Source organism: Enhydra lutris, unplaced genomic scaffold (genome assembly GCF_002288905.1).
Source record: "Enhydra lutris kenyoni isolate GAN:26980312 unplaced genomic scaffold, ASM228890v2 scaffoldscaffold26, whole genome shotgun sequence".
Classification (NCBI taxonomy): domain Eukaryota; kingdom Metazoa; phylum Chordata; class Mammalia; order Carnivora; family Mustelidae; genus Enhydra; species Enhydra lutris.
The window spans coordinates 24,359,387-24,379,804 of record NW_019154110.1 but is presented as its reverse complement, the minus strand read 5'-3'; the positions used below and the strand labels follow the sequence as shown (position 1 = coordinate 24,379,804).

The 20,418-nt window shown below is 56.5% G+C and overlaps 1 protein-coding gene across 1 annotated transcript in view; it reads right to left on the bottom strand.

Moving 5' to 3' along the window:
- The window catches only part of LOC111151315 (LIM and SH3 protein 1), a 38,157-nt gene that overhangs the window by 15,943 nt on the left and 1,796 nt on the right, over positions 1 to 20,418 (bottom strand). Inside the window, exons 2-3 of the mRNA XM_022509223.1 lie at positions 14,843 to 14,937; positions 5,325 to 5,409 (exon numbers count right to left, since the gene is read on the bottom strand). Of these exons, the coding sequence (XP_022364931.1) occupies positions 5,325 to 5,409; positions 14,843 to 14,937 (180 nt within the window). The remainder of the gene's footprint in view (positions 1 to 5,324; positions 5,410 to 14,842; positions 14,938 to 20,418) is intronic.

The window sequence follows — 20,418 nt, the reverse complement described above, 5'->3', positions numbered from 1 at the left end:
GGAGACCCTTTGGGAAAGGAGCATCAGGGAGAAGGCAGCACTGGAGTCAGAAAAACACAGCTCCTGATGCGGAAGCCCCAAATCCAAGGCCTCTGGCCTCGGTTTCCCCATCCATAAAAGAGCTGTCATGGGAATCAGTTAAAATATGGGGAGGAGGCTTCCCACGCCAAGCATTGGCAAACAGCCAGAGGGAGTTGGTCCTAACGGGTGCTCAGTCTCCTACTTGCCAGGCGATCTTGGGCAAATGACTTCACCTTTCGAGCCTCCATTTGCAATCTGTAAAATGGGGATAGCACCACCCATTCCAGTCAGTGGCACCAACTACAAACAGTGACTTGAACACAGCCAATGCATCCTGGAGCATCCTGGAGCAAGACCGGGCTCCACATCTGCTGCTGAGGGCAAGTGTGGAAGTGCTTTGTCAACATTCAAGTGCTGACCACGTGCCAGACCCCCACTCCCTCCTCCACTTCCTGGCCCTGAAAGGGTCAGGTCCCTAATCCAGGGGAATAATTGCCATGGCGACACTACAATGATGTCAGCTAGTTCCCAGGCTCAGGAACTGCCTCTCCCTCCCTGCTGGGGAAGGAGAATGTGCTTCACTCCTGGCACAGGCCACCAGATAGGGCGGGGCTGGGGTGGAACCGGGATGCAGAAGGGCTGAAGGGAGGTCAGCCTCTCAGGGTTGTGTGTCCCTAGGCAAGCCAGTCCCCCTCTCTGGACTGAGCGGGGCGGGGGGGGGGTGCTGGGGGTAGGGACTGGCCGGCTGATCTCTAAAAACCTACCCAGCTCTGGAGTTTGTGATCATTTTTAAGTACCTGCAGATCTTAACTATGAAGATCAAGGTGAGGAAGATTCTCTGTGAGGCCTTTTGGGGCTGGAGTGGGTGGCAGAAGTGAAAGGCAGACAGCCAGGGGGTGTGGGGGAGGACCCTGCCCAGAGCCCCTCCCTCAGGGTTCTCTGGTCACCCAAGCAGGAGTGTCTGCCTTCACCTGGGATGGCTCAGCAGGATGTTGTGGGGGTTGGTCTCTCAGGGAGGAAACCTGCCTAAGGTCATTCAACCCAGTTGTGGGTAGGGACAGGGGGCAACTCTGCTCTGGGGACAGATGACTCCATGTCTGGGAGCTGCCTGGGCCGCCCATTCTGGAAATTCCCCACGCAGGGCCAGGTCTGAGGCCGAGGCTCCTCCCACCCACCAAACAGGGCCCTGGAGGCTCTACTTTCTCTACACGTGTTTATTAATAACTCCCTGGGTCTATCTTGTTCATTATTTATCCCAGCAAAGTAGGTACGAGTATGTGTTTGTGGCGTGAATGATGGGTGACTTGAATAGACACAAAATATCAAACAGACAGCACAATTTAGAAAGTCACTGTTTTCCTGACCCAACATAAGAGCAAAGATCATGACTTTAACAAAAAATTTTTTCTCCTAAATAAACCAGTATAAAACCAAACAAAACCAGAAAATTTGGGGAGGGGGGATATAGTGCCATTTCTTTTTTGGGAAAAAAAGAAAATACAGTGCTTACTGTGTGTCTACTATGTGCCAGGCCCACATACTGTGTATGTAACTTACCTCCTTCTAACAGAAAAGAAACTAGCTTGAAAATTAAGACACAGATGGGGAGGAGAGCAAATGAAGGAGGTCAGTGTTGGAAGCAAGCATCAAAAGGTCAGTGTCTACTCCCCAGCTTCACTGAGCCCAGGCTCCATTTCCTCCCCTTTCTAAGAAAATAGTTAGAGTGAACATTGATTGAGTCCTGACTCTAGCCAGGAACTGCTCTAAATGCTTACCCTACACTAATATCCTCTATATCCTAATGATGTTGTATGTCCTTCATAACATCTGCTATATCCTCACAACAACTTTTGGAGAAAGATAACCCCCATTTTACAGATGAAGGCACTGAGGCTCGGGAAGGTAAAACAGTTTCCCCAAGGTCACACAGCTAGGGTGGCAGACCCAGGATCTGACCTTTAGCAGGCTCAGGTCAGAATAACACCAACTATGCTTCCTGCGGTGCTGGGACAGACCACACTGTCCAATGCCTGGGACTGTACAGCGCCACAGGGTGGGACGATGGGGGCAAGAAAGAGAGATTTATCCTCCCTGAATTTCTGCCTGGGTTCTGGGGGCCACATGGATGTTGCCTCTACTTAGCTGGAAGCTGGGGGAGGGAGAGCTGCCTTGGGGAGGGGGTGCAGCTGGGGCCCCAGCCTCCACTTCCCTGCCTCAGCCAGGCCTGGGCAGGACCACCCACAGGGTCATTTCTGGTCAGTTCTGTGGTTACCTCCCCCGCAGGGGAGGCTCCAGGTGTCCCAGACACCCAAAGTACCACTTTGGGAACCGATCTAGACACAGGAAAACAAATAAAGTTGAACCAGCACTGGCAGCTTCTAGAGACTGAGGAGGGCTAGGACACACGCATGCAGGTCAGGAAGGGGCCCTGGAAAGAGCCCAAGTGACACCCTGGTGGGGTGGGGCACGGTAGGCAGAGGAGGCTCCCACTTCCCTTCCCGCCAGCCACAAGCTGCTCTAGCCAGCCCTGCCCCCACAGGAGCCACAGGAACCAGAACCTGTCACCACCCCCGGACAGGCCCACTCAGCCCTTCCAAACCTCAGCGCATCAGCCCAGCCCCCAACCGCTAGGCAACTGGGGTTCGCTGTCCCCATTTTACCAGGGAGTTTTGAAAAAAGCTAGGAGAGGAAAGCAGCCAGGCTCAGACCACAGACCCACACTTGCAAAGAAGATAGGGCCCCGGCCTCTATCCTCTCTGCCTACCCCAGCTTCCAGGCCCAGGAGCCCAATGCAGGTTAGAGGCCAACGCAGGTTAGAGCCATGTCCTCAGTGCAGAGCCCTGACTCCCTGGGGCCCCCACCCCTCCGCTCAGAGCAGAAGCAAGGTGAGCCCCAGGCAGTTCCACCCAGCTTCCTGCCTGCCCCTCTCAAGTCCGGCTCTAAGTCTCACAAAGTAAGTCCAAAAGGCTCATGAGAATCACCAGGGCAGTCAAAATGCAGATTCCTGGGCACTGCCCAGAACTGCCAACCAGAGACAGGGGCCTGGAGGCCCAGGAACCAAGCAGCAGGCCAGGCCCCGGGGGAGCAGGGAGCGGAGGTGGGGCAGAGGGGGCCTGAGGAGCACGGGGGAGCCTGAGCTCCGGCTGCTTCCTCCTACATACCCCGCCCCTCAGGGATCTGGTTCCAGGGCCAGAAAGGGCTACAGCCGTGCCTTTGTGGGACTGACAAAAGCTAAGGGAATTAACAGGGTTTGAATTTCTCCTCTTGAGAGTAGGGGTGTGTGTGTGTGTGTCTGTCCTTCCCTCTGCCTTAGTGTGTGCACACACTCTCACACACCTCTGGGAGCTACACCTTTCCAAACACCTGACAGCCCCTCCCACATCTCTTCTTCCGGGTTCCCCTATTGGGGCCCCCACCACTTGGGGTTCTGACTGCCCCTCTCAAGCTGTGGAGTGAGTACAGGTCACCCTAGATGCTGTGGCCTGCACACTCCCCAATGCCCCCTCCACCTCTGGCCCCAGGGGGCCCCTCTCCAGGATAGGGGGGCCCCTCTCCAGGATGGGGGAGTCCCGGGTGGTCGTCAGCAGCCAGCTAGAGTCTGGCCAAAATCTTCCCCGTACAGACCCAGTCCAGGCCCCAGGGCTGCCTCAGCCCCTCTCCCTGCCAGCTGGACCGCCCGTGCCCTCCTCCACGGGCAGAGGTCGGGTGTCCATACCAGCTCCCCGCCAACTGTGGGTTTCACGCCCGGCAGGGTCAGCATCCGGGCTGGCAGCTGCTAGCTGCCGCCTAGGGAAAAACCAGCCTCCCTCCTTGCTCCCGGCTGCTGTGGGACACGCACGAGGCTTACGCCTCACACCTCACCGGGACTGTACATGGTCAAGATCACTGTACTTGGGAGTGGAAAAACCAGAGTCCGGATCCTGAAACTTCATCCACTGTGTGTGTCAACAGGCAAAGCCTGCATTCCCCCATCTGATGGCTCCCAGAGTGCGGTCAAGGATGAATGAGGCAAGAAGTAACTATAAGCACTGTGCTAAGCTATAATTCTCAGCAGTACCAGGAACTAACGTGTTTATTATCAAGGTAGAGATAAGTTCTCCTGAGGGAGCTGGGTGGAACACTGGAAAGAACCCAAGTCTCAGGATTCGACAAACCGGCCTTTAAAGTCCGTAGGATCCCTTCCTTCTTTCTTGGAGTGGGGGTGATCCTGCCAAGGGCTCAGGCTCGTGAGAACCAAGGGCACTCAGATGCCCACGGCATTCGGCACTCAAGACAGGAGCAGTCAACAGTCTTCCCACCCCTGCCGCGACCTTGTATGATCTTAGCAAGTCCTCTCATGTCTCTGGGCTGTTTTCTCATCTGTACCACGGGAGAAACAGCACCTTCCTCCCAGCTGCCAGAGGACACATGCCCTCAGGAACACAGGGCTGGCTCTCTTTCACAGGACCTCCTGGGACACAAGGACCTAGAGAGGTCCTGTAAACGCCAGACAGCAGGAAGCCCACTCCAGGGGGATCAGGAGAGATTCCCCCATGGCCTCAGGGGGATCCTCTGCCTACAACATTTTCCTGGCCCTGGGCACCCTGCCCACTTGGCTAAGTCCCTCAAGGGGTCTTTGTAGAAGCCCCATTCCCCCAAAGTCCAGGCCAGGCTGGTCCCAGAAGCCCTCCCAGACCTCCAGATAGAATGTCCTGTTCAGGGCCCAGGACTCCGGATTCTTTGCTTATTCCTCACTGTCCCCTAAATTCAGAGTCTTGCCTGGACAAGAGCCCATCTCCTCCCCAACACAGCGGCATGTACCCCACTCCCCACAAAGCACGGGCTCCAAAAATCAGGCCCAAGGAGACAAAAGTAGGACAGCCCCCCAGAGGGAGGCCCCCTTTGCAGCCTGCCCTCAGGGGCTTTGGAGACATGGCCATAAAGGGAGGGCGGACCTCCGATGGCATGAGCCTGCAGAGGTGAGTCTCCTCCTTTGAGGGGGGACATGAGTGGAGAGGAGGGAGAAGGGAACAGCTTCTTGGAGGAGGCGGGCTTCAGAGGCCCCACAAGAAATTTCTGGAGCAGAGAGAATCAGACACCCATACCTCTCGAACCCACTTCCTCCACTCCTTTGATAAGGTCAGGAAATATGAAGTAACCAGGAGCAGGGGTGGGGGCAGGGAGACATGGCAAATGCCAGGATTTCAGCACCTCGGCCCTGCTGAGTAACCACAGTGGGGAGGAGGAAGGAGCCCTTGCCAAACCCAGGGGTTACAACACCCCGCTCTCCCCACCAGGCCACAGGGCCTGCCCCGCCCCCTCACCTGACTCTGGAGCTCACTCTGTTGCTTGAGGCGGAGGTTTTCCGGGGTGTCAGCCACCATGGTGAAGGACTGCTTGGGGTAGTGTCTGAGGAATAGAAAGAAAGAGTGAAGGTCACTCTGGGGAAGGGGTAGGAACCTCTGGGCTTCTCACAGGCCTGACTCCCCTAGAAACTTCCTCTTATCCATGGGAAGCCCCTGCCCTGCCCAGCAGCAGGACCACAATGTGTACCAGCCTTGGCTGAGGGGAGGCAAGCATGTCTCGACTTGGCCGGGGCCGAACCAGGAAGACGTATCAGGCCTGAGGGACTGGCTGGCCATGGAGAGCTGTCCTGAGCCAACGGAAGGCCCTGGGGACAGTGTCTGAGGGTTTCAGATCGCCCTTGTTTGGAGAGAATCCATGTCTTAGAATCTAGCATCCAGTGGGGTTGAAAGGCCTGGGCTGCCCAGGACAGCCCCACCAGCCGGCGGCCAGAAGAAAGCGTCCAGCTAAAGGCAGAGATGGAGACCAACCAAGCAGAGGAAGGGCAGGAGGGATGTGGAGACAGAAGTAAAGGAGAAAGGAAATGAAACAGACTGAGCAAAGGGAAAAAAGAGAGAGACAAACCAAGAAACAGACTCTTAACTCCAGAGAACAAACTGATGGCTAACCAGGGGGCAGGTGGTTGGGAGATGGTGAAAAACGTGATGGGGACCAAAGAGTGCCCTTGTGATGAGCACTGGGTGATTAAAATAAAAACTTAGGGGCGCCTGGGTGGCTCAGTGGGTTAAGCCTCTGCCTTCAGCTCAGGTCATGATCTCAGGGTCCTGGGATCGAGCCCCATCCACATCGGGCTCTCTGCTCAGTGGGGAGCCTGCTTTCCCCTCTCTCTGCCTGCCTCTCTGCCTGCTTGTGATCTCTCTGTCAAATAAATAAATAACACCTTTTAAAAAATAAATAATAAAATAAAAACTTTAAAAAAAAAAAAGTAGTAAAGGAGAATGGGACATGCATATCCGGGGTTGGGGGGAAGTGGGGAGCTTCCTGGAGGAGGTGGTAAGAGAGAAAATGCACACAATCCAGAGTGGTGTTGTGAAGGGCTAACGTGGTCTTACTTAACTGGAAGGTAGGTGAGACACTGGCTTGACGTCAGAAAATCAGCTTGAGGCCCTCAAGTGACAGGTAACGCTCTAACAATGGTTGATGTTTGCCCAGTGTCTCAGTTCATCAAATCCCCACAAATGCCCTATTTTCCTGCTTTGACAGAAGGGAGAACTGAGGTTCAGACAAGTTAAACAATGTGGCCAAGGCACGGGGCCAGTAAGTCATGGCGTCTAAATTTGTACCCCGTGTCCCCAGGGCCCAGCATCCTGAACCAAACCCTCCCGACCCCAGACACAGGGCAGACCAGGAGCCTATGCCCCAGAAAGAGGACTGGCTTGGAAGTAACAGGACCCAGGGCAGCCCTCAGAGGGAAACCCACAGGGACCTCCAGGATCAGGCAGGTCGTGTCCCCTCAATTCCCAGAAGAGGAAACAGTGCTGTGATACAAGGCACTTAGCACTTAGCTCATTTCATAATTCATTTATTTATCACACTGGTTTCTTGTCCTCTCTCTACTTCTCTATGATGTGAGGGGTTTCTGGTCTCTTTTGTCCACAGATTTATCCGAAACTCCTTCAAACAGAACCTGGTGTTAACAAACGTGTGTTGGATAAATGAAAGTCCCACCAGGCACTGAAGCTGGGTCAAGACTAGAACTCGAATCTCTCACGTCCCCCTGGGTCATGCCAAAGGTCCCCAGCAAACCAGCTAGAGGAGCGGCAGCCCTGAGTCACTGGTCTGTGGGAATGTGCTGGAATGGGAAATGGCTGCGGGTCCACGTGGGCTCCAGATACCTCAAGGTTTGGTTAGCGGCTTCTCTGAGCAGGAGCTGAGGTCTGGCCATTTGCAGCCCTGGGTGACGGACATCTCACCACGACCATGACCACCTGCAGATCCCCGCGTCACAGACTGTCCTCAGGTAAGTGGTGGAGCGCCTCCTTCCAGGCATGTTCAACCCTGGCTGGCCTGGCCGACAGGCCCTAGAGGTGGACGTGAGCTGCCCTCCTACTGTGTGCTCACCAAAGCTGGAAGGTTCCTGGGTGGGGGGGGGGGGGGGGGAGTCGCCCTGAGCAAGAGCTACCTGTGAACTCATGACTTCCCCAAGCCACCACTTGTGAAGGGCAGGACTGGGGTTTGCGGAACTAAACCAAGGTGGGGGAGGGGTGACTAGACACAGAGCTAGGCTCTGGCCCTGCCACGGACTCGCTGGGCGAGTTCAGCATATCCTTTTCTTCCTGGGCTAGTTTCACTGTCCAGGACCCAGGTGCTCCCAGCTGTGCCCCTCCCCCAGCCTCCACTGCCCCACCTGGGTCCTGCCTCCCAGTTAGGCCGAGCCCTCTGCTCCTCCAGCAGAGCGAGGGAGGGAGAGGACAGAAAAGTAAACACAGGTGCCTACAGCTGACGGGACTAAGGCTACCGCAGGAAAGCTGGGCCACCCACAGCCCAAGTGCTCCATTCAAAATTCCTCCGCAGTTCCAGAAAAAGGGAGGGCCCACTGGGAGTCTGTTACTGGAGATTAGGAAGAGACCGGCAGGAGGGATCCAAGTTAGGATCTCTAGCAGAACTGGCTGGCCCTGAAGGCCTAGGAGGGAAGGCTCGAGACAGGACCCTCCCACCACATCAGGGCCCTTCAGAAGGTGTGAAGGTGTCCGCAGGTGCTGCAGGTGTCCCGGGGTAGGGGGTGTGGAGAGGAGAGCATCACTGGCAGAGAAGGGAGGTGGGCTCCTAAAGCAGGGGGACCAAGGGGAAGACCTCCAGGGCAGCTCTGGCCAGTTTCCAGATGACGCCACTCAGCACCAGGTGGGGAAGGGTGGCGGGCAGCAAACACACGTGCACCCAAGCCAGTCTACACACCTGGGCTTTCCCATCTGCCTGAATGTCCAAGGTTAACATGGAGTGCCAGTTCTGGCGGCCCAAGGACAGCCCGACACAGGTGGCTGACATGCGCCCCCCTCCCCCCCGCTACTCTGCAGTTACTCTGCTCCCTTGTTCCTCACACCCACAGAATACAGAGACGGGCCTCCGCAGCGGCGCGTGTCTCCGAGATGCAGGGGCCAGTGGGTCCCTGTCTCTGTCGCTGCACCAGAGCAGTATCAGGACAGCCCCCCACCCCTGCAACATGCAGCAAGGGGCCTCTGGATGGGACCATCAGGTGTTTCACCTTCACTTTGGAACCACCATGACCCCCAGATCTCAGCCCCCCACAGCCAATCCCATCAGAAGGGAAGGGGAGACCAGCCTAGATGCTCACACAGCTTAATCTGGAGGGAAGGGGGGGAAGAGGGGGAAGATTTTAATCCTGCATCAGATTAAATAGATTAAAGAGGAGCTCCAGAACCTCCAATCTCTTAGCCCGCCGCCTCCTGGACCCCAACCCTGGACCACAGGAGGGCAGGCAGACATCTCTTCCTCCTGCTGGGTCAAACCTGCCCCCTCCCTACAGCCCCGGGCCCCTGGCGAGACAACCCTGCCTTTCCCTTCCCCTGCTCACTACGCTTCAGGTTCCCATGGCAACCCCATCCTCAGCTCCAGGCAGGAGAGCAGAGCAGAAGCAGACAGAGAGAGGCTGTGGGGGTGGGGGGAGAGGCGCAGACACGAGGGTGTCCTCAGCCGCAGAGGAGCCCAGGAGGGCAACACCAGGAGGCTGCGAACTCAGGATCCTCGCAGACAGTGTCAGTAAGGAAGACAGGTGCCACGAGTGTGTTTCGGGGTGGGGGGGGAGGATGCACAAATGTGGGTGCTGTGCCCTTCCCCCACCCACACAACTGCCTTCTGAGAAGCCTGCAACTGAGCTGACCTGCTTCCAGAGATAATTGCTGGGAATTCTACCTTTTCCATCCCTCTCTGTCCTCAGGCTGGAGCTCTCCCCCCCCCATCACCCACAGATCCCAGTTGGGATGAACAGATGTGCGTGGAAGCCAGTGCAGGGCGCTGAGGCCGCTGATCACGAGGGGTTACCACCTCATCTAGTGACCCTGCTGGGACCCCAGCCCCACCAACAGCCCGGGGCCAGGGTGGGAAGAACTGGGTGTTCCAACCCTACCTGGAGCTCGGTGCAGAACACAGCTGTTCTTTGTCCCTTCTGGGGCCAGGCTGCACCCAGCCCCTTGTTTATTTCTCCCAGCAGTGGGCCCTCAGTGATGTCCCTCCCCGCCTCTGACTGCAGCATCAGCTGCTCTGGGGAAGAGAGGGGCATGGAGACAGCCCAAGGCCACTAGGAGGGGAAGCCTTGGGGACAGAGCGGGAGGCCAGGGGAAGGGATCTAGCAGCTATGAGGGCAAGGACAGGGACCAGCAGGTCAATCAGGCAGTGGCTGGCAGCGGCGAGGACCTCTGCGAGAATTTACAGGCACACGAAGTGACTTCTTGATAAGACTATGTCCTGTGCCCCTTCTCTCTTGAAATCCGCCACAAGGCTTTGGGCTAGAAAAGGCAGGCATTATCATCGTGCTCATTTTACAGATAAAGAAACTGATGCTCAGTGTCAAGGACAAAGACCTTGCCCAGTGCACTCCCCCTCCCGACAAGAGCCCCGGCCATCTAGGGGGAGGCTGACATCTCTCTCAGATGGACCCCAGCCCATACTGCTAGCTCCCAGAGCTCTGGGGAAAGATGCACTTGGCAGGGTGGGTCTCGAGCAAAGTTCTTTATCTTTCAAGCCCAACCAGTTCCTAAGCTTGGTCATTATGAGACCTACTGGGAGTCAGAAGGCTGGTGGACAGTCAGAAGCCACTTACACCTTAATACTTTTATAAAGCAGGGGCACCTGGGTGGCTCAGTGGGTTAAGCCTCTGCCTTCAGCTCAGGTCATGATCTCAGAGTCCTTGGATCAAGCCCCGCATTGGGGGGAGCCTGCTTCCCCCTCTCTCTCTGCCTGCCTCTGCCTACTTGTGATCTGTCAAATAAATAAATAAAAATCTTAAAAAAAAAAAAAAACTTTTCTAAAGCAGGTGTCTACAGAGGGGAGAGTGACCTGCATGGATGTAGGAGAAGGGTCCTCTGCCTCTTCTGGGTTTGCCCTAAGGACCTCTGAGTCAGCTTCCTGTTCAGAAGGGCAAGGAGGGCAGGGAGGATGCTGAGAAGCTGTGAGGCTCCCGCTACAGACACACTGGTGACAGGGATAGCTTACAGGACACAGCCCTGCTCCGCTCCTGCCCTCAGCAGCATTCCAGAGGCAGAGCCAGAACCAGAATAGACCAGAGATCCTGAAAGCCCGCTCCCCCTTTCTACAAGCAACCTGGCCCCTTCCAGCCTTAGACCCCTTCAAAAACCACAGCTTTTTGTTCAGGGAGGAACAAAAATACATCAACAAAAGCAACAAGGAGCCTTTGGTTTTACCAAAAGAAAAAGAAAAAAACAAAAAAACAAAAAAAACAGCCCCTACATCCTGCCTGTGGAAGGAGCTGCTGATTCCCCTGCTGGGAAAACTGCCCATGTTGGGGGGGGGGGGCTCCTTTCTAACCCAGTTTCTCACCCGTCCCCCAGGCCTAAGGGGCTGAAATGGTGGGGACAGGAAGCAACAAGGAAGCATTGTTTGACCAGAGGAAAAAAAAAAAGAGCAGCCAGAAAGATCAAGGCCAGACATAAAGAAGAACTTACCAGCCCTCAGGCATGAGAGACAGGATGAAAAATCAAAGCTGGTACCCATCCCTGATGGCAGAGTACATAAAGAGAAATGATTCTGCCAAGGTGGGGAAGGCATGCAAACGCTGGGCCTCAGTTTCCTCAACTCTAAAATGGGCAGTTAGGAAACAAATCCCTGAGGTCCCTTGAGGCCCTGACATCTCTGAGTGTAAGGCTTTAGGGATGAGTGTGGTGGTGGTGGTGGGGTCGGGGGTGGGGGGTACTGGCCCTTTGAGTCTGCCTTCTCCATTCCAAACACACATCACACACACCCCCCTCACTTCGCTCCCAGCCAGCACTGCACCTGCTCCCTGGGACATCTGATCCTACTGTTCCCAATCAGAGGCAGGAAAGAAGGAAGTAGGAAAACTCCAGGCCCTAGTCCCCGATTTACCCACCAATGCCCCATCCCTAAGTGTAGCTGGGATTCGGGACAGTTAGAACCCAGAGACATTCTGAGCCGGCAACCCCAGGAGCACAGGCCCCACCCCACACTCTGACACCTGAGGGAAGGAGCAGGGCGACAGTCCCTTGTTCTCCAGAGTCGGCCATCTCCATCCGCCCTCTTCAACCCCTCACCATACAGCTCAAGGAAACTGAGAGAAGGATCTGGAAGTCTGCAGTCAGTGAAGAAGTGGGGAAGGTGCTTCTGAGTATCCTCCCTTCCTTCCCCGGCCCATGTCCACTTCCATACTCAACACCCCCAAAAGCTGGTTACCCTCTCTGCCTGGCGTGTGCGGCCTCCGTGAACTCCTGGCTCCCAAGGAGGAGGGAAGAGGCCCATTTCTCCCCACTCGCACCCCACCCACCCATGACCTCCACATTCCTGGACTATGTGCATGGAGACAAAGGGACAGGTTTGTGGGTGTGGACACATCAGCCCCACTTTCACAAAATATAGTTTACAAAACAAATAATCGAGGGCATAAATATTCCTCTAACCAAGGGAGCCAGCAGGTTAGAGGGAGCCCCACCTACCTAGAAGTTTCGAGAAAGCATTTGAGGGTGGTTCTTGTACCTCCAACCACTGTGCAAAAGCGGAAAGGCATACCTCTCACAGCAGTGCCAGGGTGGCTGGGCCTGGGAACTGTGAACACACACGATGCCCATTCCATCTGACTCCTTGGCATTTCTCCCCGGCCCCACACCCGAGCATATGCGTCTGGATACACACAAGGCACGTGTTTATTAAGGCCCCATCTGTAGGGGCCCCTGACCGCCCAGCAGGCTGGCTGTAAGCTCTCGCCTGAGTTCTCTTTCCTGTCTTACCCTGAAACAAGTCTGGTGCAAGGAGAGAAACAGAAGAGGCCTTTTTGCTGCTCACAGTCACTTTCTGGAACATTTTAAAATCTCAGTCTTGAGAAGCCACCAGGGAATGACAGCCAGCCTTCTTCTCTCTTGACCACCTCCCCCTGCAAGATTCTGGCTCAGGGACTGGCCAAAAATAGGCACACCACAGAAGCCTCCCTGCACACCAAAGTCACACCCTCACCCACGGAGGGGGACAGTCCCACTCCCTGGTAAAGTGCCAGGAGAGATCACCAGCCCCTCTGGGGAAGACCCAGAGGGGCTGAGAAGGAAGGAAGCCAGGCCTGAGGTCTACAAGGCAAGGCCGGGAGCGGGGTGAGGGCACAGCTACCCCCTGGGAAACCCCAAGATTTAGAAACCTGAATGCCACTGAAGGATGGGGCCAAAGACAGAAAGGAAACAGGAGGGAATGAGAGCCCTGTGAGAGCACAGGGCCTGGCCCGTGGCAGGGGCTTGCCCTCTTTGGTCTAGGGGCCGGCATCCCTAAGATATCCCTAAGACACCCGGCATCCATAACAGGGGAGAAACTGAAGGTCAGACAGGTGCAGAGGGTACTTCCTGCAGGCCAGGCCTACTACATTTGGCTTCTTCTGGACTCACCAGATCAGGTGTGCGGGCCAGACCCACTGCTCAGCAGACGCCCTCCCAGCTGAAGTGAGAAAGGCCTGGGGGAATGAGGGGCCAACCTGCTTCTCAGGCAGGGTGGGGAGGGGGGTGGCAAGAACCTCGGGGAAACAGCACCCAGGAAGAGATGCTTCATCTTCTGTCCCTCCCTGGAGACCCCAACACCTGCAGGAGCCCTCACCCCACTTACTGTGACCTCTCTGGGAGAGGGCCGAACAGCTAAGCTGGGACTCTGGCACAAGACTGAGAAGATATGGAGAAAACAAGGACAAGCCTCTGATTTCTCTCGCCAACTCCCACTGCTCACTGAATTCTAGGCTACTAGAGTCTGAGGCAGAGACATGAGAAAGCATCAATCCCTGCCACCCACGCCAGGCTCGGGGCTCTGCCACACTTCATCCTTGGAGGGGGCAGAGGCTCAGCAGATGCCCCCAAAGGAGCCTTGGGGCCCGGAATCCAGCTTCACGTGGTCCAGCCACGAAGGGGTTAAACTGCCCCTGGCCTCTGGCTTCACTGAACCCCACCCCACTCCCCAACGGAGGGAGGAAGTGGCAGAGAATCAGGGCTTGTGTGAGCCCTTAAGAATTCTAAGAATGTCCCATTTCCCTTGGGGGGTGGGGGGAGTTGGTGGGGGAAGAGGATCCGTGGAAGCTAATAGAAAAGCAGAGGCAGCTGCAGAAGAGCCAGGACCAGGCTGTGACCCTCCTTCTACCCAGGGGCAACCTTCCCAGTGCCCCAGTCTCGCCCAGAAGGGACAATGACCAAGCTGCTTCCTCAGCTGGAGATTTTGGTCAGGAATCTGCTTCTCCAGCACCTGGCACAGGTTGGCATAGAACAGCGGGCAGGCAGTTAAGTGCCTGATGGATGTCCAAACCCCAGGGACAAGACACGGCGAGGTTAAGAGGCGACTGGGGTGCTGTAAGCGAGAGAGAGCCTTTCAAAGGGGTTTCAGCCCCCAAGACCTTTTAGCCAAGTCCCATGGTTCCCCTCCTTGGTGAACTTCAGCTGCGAAGAGCCTCCTGACTGAGAAAAAGCCAGGACTCAAGTCAGATCCTGGCTTTTTCTGAATTTTCATGTTGCCGCTACTTAGTTACTTGACCTTCTAAAGCCCTCATCTGCCAAGAGTGCCGTGAGGTCACACACACATGGCAGCCCCACGCAGAGTTTACACTTGCTACACAGGAGGTGAACTTGAAGCCGGTGAATTTTCTGGAACTGCCCAGGATGGGAAGGGGGTATCCCGGATAGAGTCGCACCCCACCTCTCCCTACCTCCCTGCAACAGGATGGGCAGCAGGTCCCAGTAGGTCCCAGTGCAGCAGGAACAGAGCCCCAGCCAACTCCACTGGGAAGGACAAGGATTCTACAGCCAGGAGGGAAGAGATCTGCCCCTGGGGCCAGGGCCCCCTGCAGGCTGCCCCCAGTTTTCAGGGGGCAAACATCAGGAAGGGCTAGAGCCAGAAGCTCCCAAAGCCTAGGGCGCCGACCCTCTGACAGGGGGCAGGGGAGAAAAAGAAATGAGGGAAGGCAAACACAACAGGGCAGAGCACTGTGTCCTCAAGAGCCACGTAGGGCCCCTCTCTCGCAGTAGGGCGCAGTGGAGGGAACACGCTTGCCTAGCAGAAAGCAGCATGGTTACTGGGTATGACCCAGCCTCTCACTGGCCATGTCATTGCGGGCAAGTCCATTCCCTTCCCCAGCCTCAGTTTCCCTCCCTGTAAAATGAGCCTATGAGCTGCCCTTACTTCATCCTGCCCAGGTGAGGACTAAAGGTGATGAATGCTTATTCCTGCGGCAGTGCTGGGCAACATCCCCAAACAGGAGGGAGGGCAGAGTCTCACACATTGCAGTAGGGGGTAGGAGGGGGGAGGGGGCGGGACTCACGCGTTGCAGTAGGGGGTCTTCTCGTAGCCCTTGTAGTTCTTCATGTTGAGTGTCATCTTGCAGGTCTCGCAGTGGAAGCATGCTTTGTGCCAGAACTGGGGACAGAGGCAGAGGGAGCACAGCTGTGAGACACTGGGACTCAGAGAAGGGGGACTCGGGCCCTAGGAAGGAGCACTCCATCCCACGGACTGGATCACAGCCTCAGGTCACAGGCTCCAGGAGACATGCTGGGTGAGTGGGGGGAAAAGGCCCCCAGAAGGTTGGTTCCGCCTCCCCCAGACCACTTCTGCTGCCCGCACCCCCCCCCAAGCTGGAGAAGCCTCATTGCTGATGCAAAGTTGCACCAGGGTTGCTAAGAAGCCATCACTGCTGAACTTGAAGGGGCAGCTCCGCGGCCTTGACAAGGTCTAGAGAAGCCGACGGAGGCGGGCCCGGTGGCCATGTCCTGGGCAGGAAGCCTGGCACGCCTTACTCCCAATCCAGCCCCACCCCCACCGCAAGGCTGTTCCTGCTGTCACCTCCCACCTCCTTGGGGCTCCCTGTGACCACAGTGGGGTGAGTGCCCCAAGCTCTGGTCACCACACCCATGCCCTTTCTACCTTTCCTCACCCTTCTCCCAGCTCCAGCCAGGGAACTGGTAGGAGAGCCCCCCCCCACAGGGGCTTGCTCTCCCTGGAGGCACTACAGAGCTCTGCTTGGAGGCTTATGCCGCAGTGGGGACATCAAGTCAGGGCCCAGGCCCCTAAGCCATTTCCATGTCTGTAGAGTGAAAAGAGTAACAATGAGGAGTCAATGAGAAATCACCTATACAGGGGCATCTGGGTGGCTCAGTGGGTTAAGCATCTGCCTTTGGCTCAGGTCATGATCTCAGGGTCCTGGGATCGAGCCCCACATCGGGCTCTCTGCTTGACAGGGAGTCTGCTTCCCCCACTCTCTCTGTCTGCCTCTCTGCCTACTTGTGATCACTCCCTCTGTGTCAAATAAATAAATAAAATCTTTTAAAAAAAGAAAGAAAGAAAGAGATCACCTATACAGCACTCAGCACAAGCACTCAGCTTGGCCCCTCTGGAACGTTAGGTGCTGGGCACTGCAAAAGGTATAAACCCACCCCCAGGGGCTCAGCAGCTCCCAGTGGAGGTCTGTGTGTGCTGGGGAGCAGGCAGGGGGTGGGGTGCCTCTACTGGCCCAACCACAGCTAAAGCGCACGTGTGAATGAAGGGAGCAAACCATGGGGTGGGACAATCGAGGGGAACAGGGAAGACCAGGAGGGAAGGGGGACCGGTGCAACAGAAGTGCCCCCATCCTGAGAAATGTTGATCCTCACTGGCAGGCAATCCCCTGCCAGGGAAATAGAGATCCTGCCCCAGGCAGCCCAGAAAGAGATCAACACCAACCTGGAGTCCAGCTTCCAGGATCCCAGAATCTGGGCTATCTGCTGACCTGGCTGGCCCCTCTCTGCCCCATTTCCTAGTGGTCAGAGAAAGGCACTCCTGACCCCTCAGAGAAGGAGGCCGGAAGCCAGGGAAAGGCCTAGGGGGAGACTTCTGGAGGTGCCCAGCACAGAGCTGGCTCTCAGCCCTGTGTCAAGGAATTCCCCTAGTCAGTGCTCTTCCAAATGTGTTGCCCAGCCAAGGGGCGCTCCTGGGTCACTCTGGAGGAGGGGGGCAGAAAAATGGAAGCTGAGAGGCTAGGATACCACCTCCTCAACCTTGGCCCCCCTCAACCAGAGACGAGGGGATAATCTGGGGGTAAGAGCCACTTTCCCTATCAAGGAGACTGGCCCAAGGTGGAGGAGTAAATGAAGTGGTAGGAGATCCACTCTTTAGGGAAGAAGGCCAGCAGGAAGTCTGGAAGCAAAGGCATGGCTGCTGTCAGCTTGGCCTTTACCCCCACCTGGGCCTATCCCAGAGCCCAGCCCGGACTCCTCCCAGTACGAAACCCCTACACACACAACCTGGCTGGAAAAACGAGACCAGGGTAGTCCCGGCCCCCCATCAGTGCCCCCAAGTGACAGCCCCCGTCTCTCCCCCAGTGCCTGGGAGGTGCTGGCAGAGTGCCCCAGCCCTGTCACCACCCAGTCTGCCGGCTTCTGCCTGCCTAGCGGCACAGGCCCCTTGCCTGGGCCTCCACCTCCCCGCCACCCCCTCAGGGGCCTGCCAGGAAAAACATTCTCTGGAATCCGGACCATGACCCACTTTCACACACTCACATACGCAGGAATATGCACTGTCCTAGGACTGGGGACCTCCAAAGCTGCCTCCTGACTGACTTGGGGGAGACACAGGGCAAGAAGGAGATGGCCAGGTCCCCGCACCGGAGGGGCTGGGGGATGGCGAACCCCTCAGGAAGGGGTAGGGCATACTGGAAAGGCTGGGGGTACAAGACTGCCACAAGAAACCTCCCAGCTGCCTTCTGGAGGAAGGGGAGCCCCCAGGAGGGGAAGGCGCCCATTTCCATGGACGGTTCATCCCCCCCCACCCTCAGAGACCCCATACTCCGTCGCGCGAGAAGCAGTGGGGGGCTCAGGAGCAGGATCATGGAAAGGAGAGTGGACTGACGGCCTCCAGCGGCGCTACTGATCTCAGGCTCCCCGTCTACAGAGTGGTCTCACGGAGGTGCGCGGCGGGGGCGTGCAAGGGACAGGGTGACCCAGATGCAGGCTCCAAGCCCGGCAGGGAGAGCCGCTTCCAGTCATTTCCCTCCTCCCTCTAGGGGAGGGCTCCAAGGTTAAAGAAAATCCAGTAGCTCCGACTACTGTGTCCTCTTTGGACAGGGGAGGGGAGGAGTGGAAGGGGGAGCAGACGATGGCCCCTGGGGGCCAAGTTGGGGCTGGGGAACCCAAGGGGATCCCAAGATGAAGGGCACCCCATCCCTGTTTCCATCAGGTCTGGTAAAGGACGCAGGGAAATCAGTCAGTATAGCCCCACAATGACCTGTCTGCTTCCCTCCCCTGCCCCTACCGCTGCCCTGGCCCAGAGCCAGAGATCCCCCACCCTTTCCTGGAGGCCCCAGGTAAGATTTCAGAGAGGCATGCCTGAGACTCTAGCCTCAGGGGAGCAAAGTACACCTCTGGGCACTGCTCTAATCCTTCCTGCTGCCTGCAGGAAGTCCGCTGTTTCCCTTGTCACAAAAACCAGAGCTGGGGGGCCAGTTAGAAGCCTCTCAGCCCCTCTCCAGGCTCCAGAGGTGCCCACGACGCTCCTCCACCTGCACCTCTAAAGCTGCCGTCCACTCCACTGCAGAGCCATTCCACAGGAAGGCAAATGGAGGCTGATGCGGGCAGAAGCCAGATCCCCCACACTGGTGGAGGCTTGGGCCAGCCTCTCTCTGGAAGCACCGTGCGGGGGGGGGGGGGTTCTCACAGCTCTGGGGGAGCGGGATGTGGCAAACCTCAGGTCACTGTGCCTGCAGCCTGGCACCTTGCCCACTGCGCCCAGCCCAGGCTGCCCGGGGTGGCCATGAGTCAGGGTTAGAGGGTGAAGCTGTCCCCTCCCTTCCTGTTGCCAAGGGTTACAGAGCCTCCCTCCTCTGGGAGCAACACCAGCTATACCCTGGCCAGGCTGGGGTCACCACCCTAGCTCTGCTGGCCACCTGGACTACTGGCTTAAAGGCACAGACCCTGGCTGCACCTCCCCAATTCTCGAGGGGGAGATTACCATTCCCAGGGCCGCAGCTCCACACAGGAGCCCAGGCCCAGAACATTCCTCAGGCTGGGGTCAGGAAGTGGACCACCAAGGACATTAGGAGACGGTGTAAATCAAAGTACCTTTTGCGAACACAGAACAGACAGAAAAGCTGAGCACAAAGAACTTTAGATATGAATTCCAGCTCTGGCTGAGGGGGAACAGCCACATGATGTCGGAGCCTCCATGGACGGGGTTCATAATTTACAGGAGCAATCACATCTGTTTTGTGAAGATGGAACCTGGGGCATCAGTCAGTAGTAGCTACTATGAACGGATGGTCACGACGATCGTGGGGTGCGCTGAGCTTCAGCTAGGAAAGTGGGGCACCACGGCTATCCGACTTGTCCTCTCTCACGTCTAGCCCAGCCACCTTCTACCTTGCTGCCCCCTGTGGCGGGGTGGCTCAGACCACCTGAGCACAGCGCCCTCTGGCCAAGGTGTTCCAAGGGGACGGAGCAGTCCACCAATCCTCCACCCCTCCCAAATGTCTCCATCAGTTTTCAGGGTCCTGGCAAAGTAAGCCAGGGTACAGCATCAGATCCCCAGATACAAATGCTTCCCCAGCAGGGTCCGGGACAAAACTCCAACCTTCTCCAAACGTCGAGGAAGTTCTGAGACACAGACTCCCCTCCTCCCCAAAGGCCCCACAGCAACCATTCAGAGAGCCCGGCACAAAGCAGGTGCTCAATAAATATTTGCTGAATGAATGAGTGAATGAGGTCACCCCATTTCTCCCCCAACTCTAAGCCTAGAAGTCCTCTGGGAAAGCACATTCCGACCTCCCTCCTCAAATGCCATCATCAGCAATGCATATTTATTCAGCATGCAAAGCATGCTGGAAGCTGCAGGCTGGGGACAGGTTGGGGGCAGGGTGGCCTTCAGAGGTGACACAGCCTTTACCCACCTAAGCCTTTGAGAGATAAGTCTCAGGGAGAAGAAAAAGCTAACATTTAAGGACGTTGCTTGTGCTCTGGGTCACAAGGTGAGCTATGTACCACAGGGAAATCATAGTGAAATGCGTCTAAGTTGACTCTCTCCTATAGTAAATGGGAGGCCTTGGGAAGTTGGTTAGCAACCACACCTATGAGACGGAATGCTTCCCCCTCCCAGGTCTCGGTCGTCTGGGCACCAGGTCCCTAGTCCAAGCACCTGTCCTTACTGTATAGAGAGAGTTGGGAGGAGGAGTAAGTCTTACACCTGAATATTCTAGGCCTGCTGCTCAGTGGAGGTGGGGGCACAGGTCTCCCCAAGGCCGCCACCTGTAAGGAGGGCTCTAAAAAGGAGGAAGAACCAACTTCCACTTCTCAGGGAAACCCCACCTGAATGTCTTCTTCTAGACAGGGCAAGAGAACCCCTGGAGAAGCACCTTATAGAATCCCTACCCCCTCACCTCTGGCACCCAGCACCAAAAGACTTTATAAGGGAGCTGGATGTGGGGCTGGACCAAGTATCCCAGAAAGACAGGCAGGACAAAGACTGCATGTACCACATTCCCTGCAGGCACTTTAGTACACTGCCCCACCTCCAAGGAAATGACATCATTTATACCCATAAGACAGATGGTGAATACTGAGGCCTAAAGCCATTCATAAAGCTGGTAGGAGCAGACCCGGAACTAAGACCAAGTTTCCCAACTTCTGGCCTAGAGATCCCTCCACCATATATAGCTTCTGCCTTATACAGGTCAAAGAGCCTACAGCCTTCCCAGTTCGTGACTATGGAGAGAATGGTGGGGGGGGGGGATTTGCGGCACATGGAATGCAGAGGCCAAAATGCAAGATGCAGAGGCCAAAACAGGCAAAACCCCAGTGTGCAAGGACAGTTAGCTCTTCAGCCTGTGCCTCCAAGCTCATGTCCTGCCCCCCAGAAGCTGGCAGGGTCTTTGGGAAG